Source organism: Rutidosis leptorrhynchoides, chromosome 1 (genome assembly GCF_046630445.1).
Source record: "Rutidosis leptorrhynchoides isolate AG116_Rl617_1_P2 chromosome 1, CSIRO_AGI_Rlap_v1, whole genome shotgun sequence".
In the NCBI taxonomy this organism is placed as follows: Eukaryota; Viridiplantae; Streptophyta; class Magnoliopsida; order Asterales; family Asteraceae; genus Rutidosis; species Rutidosis leptorrhynchoides.
This window is the reverse complement of record NC_092333.1, coordinates 296,480,060-296,487,424: the sequence shown is the minus strand read 5'-3', so window position 1 is coordinate 296,487,424 and position 7,365 is coordinate 296,480,060. Positions and strand designations below refer to the sequence as shown.

General features: G+C 37.2%; 1 protein-coding gene across 1 annotated transcript; it reads left to right on the top strand.

Moving 5' to 3' along the window:
- The first annotated feature begins 1,550 nt into the window (after positions 1-1,550).
- On the top strand, positions 1,551-4,398 carry LOC139898650 (uncharacterized). The gene is made up of 7 exons (XM_071881411.1): positions 1,551-1,749; positions 2,169-2,855; positions 3,112-3,464; positions 3,578-3,675; positions 3,775-3,903; positions 3,945-3,963; positions 4,057-4,398. The coding sequence occupies exons 1-7, from the start codon at positions 1,551-1,553 to the stop codon at positions 4,396-4,398; spliced, it is 1,827 nt and encodes a 608-aa protein (XP_071737512.1).
- Positions 4,399-7,365: the final 2,967 nt, after the last annotated feature.

The following is a 7,365-nucleotide window of genomic DNA, read 5'->3' as shown; positions in this document are numbered from 1 at the left end:
TACGGTTAATCACTTATCCGACAAATAAGAGCTGCACATTTAGGTTGTGATTAGAGTAGGCAACACAAAGTTCAGTGAACACTGGCTTACTCAAAAGCATGGTTCGCGTCAGAAGAAATGTTTTAGAGATGTTGTAAGATGATCCAGAGTTTAGTAAGTGATCGTAAAGGAGGGACCTTTAACCCAATTAGCAGTAGCTTAGGATATCTAAGATTGCACATCTGTTAATGTTAAGGCATAACTTAGTATTAAGTAGAGGAATGTTACTATAGTTACACCAACTAGGATTAAGAAAAGCTGAGACTTTCCTTTAAGGATATACCACTTTATTCATGTACCTAGGATTCCATCCTCAAGGTCCTTTAAACCCTTTAAGGTTAACGTTAGGAGTAGGGATATACATCTTAGACGATATCTTCAAAGCCTAAACTCTTAGTGACAAATTCATTAGGTTCTTAACCCGATTAGTTAGGGTTTAGTGTTCATTCTAGGAAGTTAAACTCTTTCAACAACTCTCCATCAGTATTGTATTCCCAATACCTATCCCTTGTATCTTATTAATTCATACTACCTTAGTTAAGTTTTATTCTATCATCACTTGTAAACAGCATAAAAGCATCGTTTTCATGCGAAAGAAAGGATTGAAAAGCATAAAAGATAGCAATTGTAAATAATTTTTTATAAATATCCGTCCAACACCCAGAAAGCCACCCATCGTCATGCATAAGCCCTGCAGGAAGCTTCTATGCTTAAGCCCTTGATTAGGTGCATGAGCGGCACGCAGCCACGTCAGCCCATGCCAAAGGCGGTTCTGTCACACAGTACTTTCTCACTCTAAACTTTAACCGCTTAGCAACAGAATGCTACATGGACCAACTTTATATTGGTCTAAAGACCGATTGAGGCCACTCCATGGATTTCTCATCCGTATTCCGGGTCTGCAAGGATTCTTTCCCGAGGCAAACATCAGTCGATAACATATCGCCCTATGCTAGGCTGTTATAGTATTGTACTAGTACATTCATCTGCTATATGGAAAATAGTACCAACATATGGCGCCATTCGTTTTAAAGAACCAATCAACTCTCAAGAGCAAGAAAGACAACAATCATAGGATAACACCTATTGAAGCAAATATGATACATAAGTGGCAAGCAGGACAGCGGATGAAAGCAGAAACTTTAGAAGATTGGAAACAAGAGTTAATTGCTTTCCCATCTTTGCTTAATACTAATCCGTCTGATGCTCCAGTGGTCATTGAAGCTAGAATAGCAAATTGTATTATTGGAGGAATATATACCGATACTGGTGCAGGAGCAGATATCATGTACAAGCATTGTTTTATGCAATTACCGAAAAGAGTAAAGGAAACAATGAAAGACACACTTGTTCCTTTGGCAATTTTTGCCAATGATCCATCATGGTCAGAAGGAAGCATACTCTTAGAAGTGGTATTGGGAAGATCACCATTGAAAAGAACAGCTTATATCGAGTTTCTTGTAGTAAAGTAGAATTCACAATACAATGTCATTTTACGACAATAATCTATGATGATATTTGGAGCTGTAACATCAACAGTACATAGAATGATGAAGTTTCCTACGCCAGCTGGAGTCACAATGCTATACGCAGAACGAAAAAGAGCAATTAAATGTGTTCAAATATATCGAACCACTGTTAAACCAATCATTCATGATGATGGATCAGTCTCACCAAACCCAGCATTCCCAGACCAAAAACTTATCATTGGTAATACATTAACAAACAAAACAAAAGAAAAGCTTTACAATATTTTAGCAGCCAACTTAGATGTATTTGCATGGTAAGTTTCTGACATGACTGGAGTACCACGGCATATTGTTGAGCATAAGCTTAATGTGAATCCTAATGTTCCACCAGTTTGTCAAAAGAAAAGAGGCATGGCCCCTGAACGGACCAAGTTTCTTAGGGAATATATTAGAAATTTAGTAGATGTTGGGATATTAAGTGAAGTCAAATATCAAACCTGGGTAGCAAATCTAGTAATGCCGAAGAACCAAATAACACATGGATGATGTATGTGGATTTTACAGACATAAATAAAGCTTGTCCGAAGGATAATTACCCTTTGCCATAAATAGATTGGAATGTGAAATCTTTAAGTGGATATTGATTTAAGTCTTTTTTAGATGCCTACAAGGGATATCACCAGATTCCTATGGTAGTACGGAATCAGGATAAAACAGCTTTTCACACGGCGGATGGAATATTTAGTTATGTGAAAATGCCTTTTGGATTGAAGAATGCAGGAGCAACTTACCAACATGTCATTGATATGGCATTTAGAGATCAAATTGGTAGGAATGTGGAAGCCTATGTTGACGACATTGTTATAAAAAGCGACACAGAGGAAAGCATGCTTAGGGATATTCTTGTGACTTTTGAGTCATTGCGAAAGATCAACATGAAGTTAAATCCTAAGAAATGCACTTTTGGTGTTGAGGAAGGCAAATTTTCAGGTCATGTTGTCACAGAGAGGGGAATAAAAGCGAATCTAAAAAAAATTCAAGCAATTGAAGATATGACTTCCCCAAAAACAAAGAAAGAGGTACAAAGTTTAAACAGAAGATTGGCAGCACTAACAAGGTTTTTATCAAGGGCAGCAGAACGCTTGTTACCATTCATGAAAGTATTAAATAGTTGTTTAAATAAAAAAAAATTTGTGTGGACAGCGAAAGTCGAAGCAGCCTTCCAGGACGTTAAGCAACTTTTAAAAGAACTACCAACATTGACTGCACCAATAGCAGGAGAAACGTTAATACTCTATATGGCACTATCAGCAGAAGCCATTAATACTCTATATGCCAATATATTTTGTTAGCAAGTTGTTACAACAAAGTGAAATCAATTATCCACCTATTGAAAAATTGGTTTACGCTCTAGTTCACACAGCTAGATGGTTGAGATGATATTTTCAAGGAAATCCAATTCTCGTCTTAATAGACCAACCAATTAAGTAAATTTTGAAACACACAGAATCATCAGGGTGTTTAGCAAAATGGGTAGTAGAGTTGGGGGAATATGAAATAAATTTTTCACCAAGGTATGCTGTTAAAAGACAGATTTTTGCAGATTTCCTTTTAGAAACAACTGAGAAAGTAGATTATCCACAAAAAGCTAAAACCAATAATCGCATATGGGAGTTACACACTGATGGAGCATCAAGTGAAGAAGGAGTAGGTGCAGGATTTGTGCTTACAAATCCAGAAGGAGAAGAACATACGTATGCACTTAAGTTTTGTTTTTATGCATCTAACAATGAAGCAGAGTACGAGGCATTTCTATCCGGCCTCCGTAGAGAGTTTGAGATTGGGATTAAGCATTTACGTGCTTATGTGGACTCTCATATTGTTGCACAACAGGTCAACAGGGCATTTGAGGCAGAAGATGTATCAATGAAGCGATATTTACAATTTGTTAAAAAGGTTTCAAAGAATTTTGAAACTCTGGAAGTTGTGCAAATATAAAGAAATAAGAACAAAAAGCAGATGTGTTGAGCAAGTTAGAAACATTAACTTTCGATCATTTACATAAAAAGGTTTTGGTGGAGGTTTTGAAGGAAAAGTCAATCGATGAAAAGGTAGTAATAGCAACAGTTGAGGAAGGGGGAGAGTGCTCGATGACTCCTTATGTTAAGTAATTGCAAGATGGAACACTTCCAGACGATGTCACAGAATAAAGACGGATAAAGGTAAGTGTTCCACTCTACTTATTGGAGAACGGTGTGCTCTACAGAAAATCTTACAATGGCCCAAATTTGAGGTGTTTGGCACCACAACAAGCTGTGGATGTGGTGAAAGAGATGCACGAAGGTTTTTGTGCACAGCATTCTGGTTATAGAACCATTGTAGCACGGATTATGAGGTAAGGATATTATTGACAAACTATTTAAAGAGATACTGCAGAAACAATCATGTGATGCATGTCAGCGGCACGAAACTGTACAGCATTTACCGAAATATGATTTAATAGCAGTTTCGTCTGCATGGCCATTCTGTAAGTGGGCAATTGATATAGTGGAACCATTTCCCAGGAGTGTTGGAAATGCAAGATTTTTGGTGGTTGCAATTGATTTTTTTTTTCACTAAGTGGGTAGAGGCAAAAGTTTTAACATGGATAACGGGTGAAAACATGAAAATATTTGTGTGGAACGACATTGTTTGCGGATATGGTTTGCCAAATGAAATTGTAAGTGATAATGGCAAACAATTTGCAGAGAATCCGTTCAAAAGTTGGTGTGAAGAGTTAAGCATTAAGCAAACATTCATTTATGTTACTCACCCACAGGCAAACGGGCAAGTTGAAGTAACAAACAAGGAAATTGTAGCTGGCATTAAGGCCAGGCTGGGTTTAAGTTAGACAAAGTGGGTAGACGAAGTTGTGTATGTTTTGTGGGCTCACCGTACATCACTAAAATAGAGTACGGGCGAGACGCCGTTTATCTTGCTGTATGGTACTGAAGCAGTCATACTAGCAGAAATCCGTGTATCCACATATAGAGTTTTGGCATTTGATGTTGAAAACAATTCATCCGCCTTGCGTGAAAATTTGAATTTACTGGAAGAATGACGTATTATGCCCGCTATCCGTAAAGCATACGCTAAGCAGCGAATGGTCAAATATTATAATAAATGAGTAAAGTACGTGTAATTCAAAGAAGGAGATTTGGTGTTAAGGGAAAATGAAGCAAGCAGACAAGTAAAACAAGGGACGCTGGGGCCATGATGGGAAGAGCCGTACAAGATGATGAAGTCACATCCTAATGGGTCCTATACCCTTGTAGCGCCCTCCGGTGAGGAAATGCAGCGAACATGGAATGCAATGAGTTTAAAGAAATTTTATGCATAGTATTGCATATTCAAGTAGCCTGATCAACTATTTTGAATATGAGATGCAATCATAAATGTAAAAATTTCTTTAAGTAATATGAATTGAAATAATTATTCTTGTAGCAAAATATTCATATTTTTATCTGGCCAAGGATTTTTAATCAGATGTCACAACGATGTGTGTCATCCCTTCCCGCATAAGAGAAATTTGTTCTCGGTGGCAGAAGTTCAATCGTACACAAAAGGTTGATATGGCAGCGGATGACGTAGACTCCGCTGAGCATTTAGGCAACAGATTGTATCTACGACCGTCATGACGTAAAAAACTTAAAATAATACATGGCTAGCCAATACCTTTGATTCTTTAAATCAAGCATGTAAAGCTTTGGCAAAAATAAAACAAAGTATTAAAATACATGTCTATTTCATATTTGAATTCAAAACATAATAAGCATTACATATCACAGTTTGAAATTCAAATGTCATCAACCGATAAAGTAGGGTCATTACAAATACTTTCTAACTCATGGAATGACAATTGTTCTATTTGATCCCCTACTACTTTAACCCTATCAATAGCATCTAGTTTCAGTTGTGACGTAATGACATCAGGCAGTCGATCAGGAAAATTAGGCACTTTTTTCTTCAATGTATCAAGAAACCTTATCCGTTCAGCGTCTAACACAACAATAATGAATTCGTCGAATGGTTTGGTCAATGCTTCAAAACTAAATGCTTTCTTTACAATCTTAGGGATACCTGCAGCAAGACGTCTTGTCTCATTGTTGCTTCCCTACTGTTGTTCTTTTAAAGTCGCTTTAGAATTGGTCAAGATTTCAATCTTATGCACATACCATTTCTCTTTCATTTCCAGCTCACTAGTACGAGCTTCTGAAGTACGCTTTGCAGCAATTGCAGCATCCAGTTCAAATTTGGCAGTTTTTGCCAATTTAGAATCCTTTTCAGTTCTCTCTGATTTATCTCAATGCACTTGATCAGAACGCTCAAAGAATTTCAAGTTGCCAAATTCTGAGGCAATGTTCTAGATAATGCCTTGTGCTCGAGATTTATAAGCATCACTCTTGGATAAAGTCTCGAAGAAATTGACAAGTGATGGTAACACCATCGCTTCCAGGTATTTGATGGTGACACCATCGCTTCTAGGTATTTCATAAACTGGTTGTGTCTAATTTGGGGAGGTTTATTTGTGAACTACTTTTGCCTATCGTGTCACGCTAAACGGGAGGCAGAAGAGCGAGCCTCTTTTGTGCTCCTCCTTCAGAAGGTGTAGCTGAATCAAGACAACATTTATTATTAATAAACTTTTTCCAGTCCGAATATGATGATTCAAAATTCAATAAGGGATATCTAGGTGGGTCAACATTATAATAGCCACCATTACTGGGCATGTGAAAAAAGCAAAAAAGGTTTTCTTCTGCAATGCATTCAAAAGAGAGGTTACCAGCAGCACGACGTTTGCGTGAGTTTACACTAGTCAAGGCTGACTCATCCACAGGCTCATTATCAGACACGCTTTTCTCAAGCGTTTCATCAACCATCTTTTTAGATGAGAATTTCAGCTCATCATACTTTATATGACACGGAGCGGTGAGCGGAGTAATCACTGAAACGGCAAAAATTCACAATTATTATAAACATAATGAAAGAGAAACAACAATTATCAATTTTAACATACCTTTGTTCTTTAACATCACAATAGCAACACTGCATGCTAATTCATCCCACTCTGCGTTAATTGTACATAAAGCTAACATATGCTACGGATAACGTCTATCAGGAATTCTTTCATTAACATTCATATTCAGTAGTTTTCACTCATCTGCTGACAGTCTAGGATAGGTAATTTTAGGAGGCTCGAGTGAGGTACACCAATAACAAGCCTTTAATGAGGTGCTGGGAATTGTATCGCTATTGATAAAGAAAAGGATATTTTGCCAATCTTCTGAAACATCACTTGAGGTAAGAAAAAACCCGTTAAAATTTGAGACACATAACCACCCCTTATCACAAGATTTAACAGTAGCAAGATGACAAAAAAGGCAAATAGACGGTGTAATATTGTGAGCATTATAGTCCATCTCAAGAAGCATGATTTTTCGAATCAACGCAGGTTCAAATTGACCAACGCTAACGCCGTAAAAACTGCAAACATTCAAATAGAATGTCGTAAAAGTAATGCAATGAAAGGAGTAAAATAACAAACGACCATAGATGGCAAATTTTCCAGGAAGTGGATTTGACGCACGCTCATATGCTAGAGGTATTACAACATCGACACAAATTTTTTTGGAAAAAGGGCTCTGACGCGATCTAAGTATGTAGAAGAAATTCTGCTACAAATATTGTTTATATTTATGGTAGCCATTGATTAGATAATGATGAAGATTTGCAGAGGTTTAAGGTAAATGAAGGTGTAATTAGGGTTGGAGTGAATGAGAAACAGTAAAAATGAGGTTTAAATAATGCGAGAAGGCAA

Coding starts and splice junctions, on each gene's coding strand:
- LOC139898650 (XM_071881411.1), top strand. CDS start 1,551: ATGATATTTGGAGCTGTAACATCAACAGTACATAGAATGATGAAGTTT. Junction 1,750..2,168: donor AGACCAAAAACTTATCATTG/GTAATACATTAA, acceptor AGTCTTTTTTAG/ATGCCTACAAGGGATATCAC. Junction 2,856..3,111: donor TCTATATGCCAATATATTTT/GTTAGCAAGTTG, acceptor AGATTTTTGCAG/ATTTCCTTTTAGAAACAACT.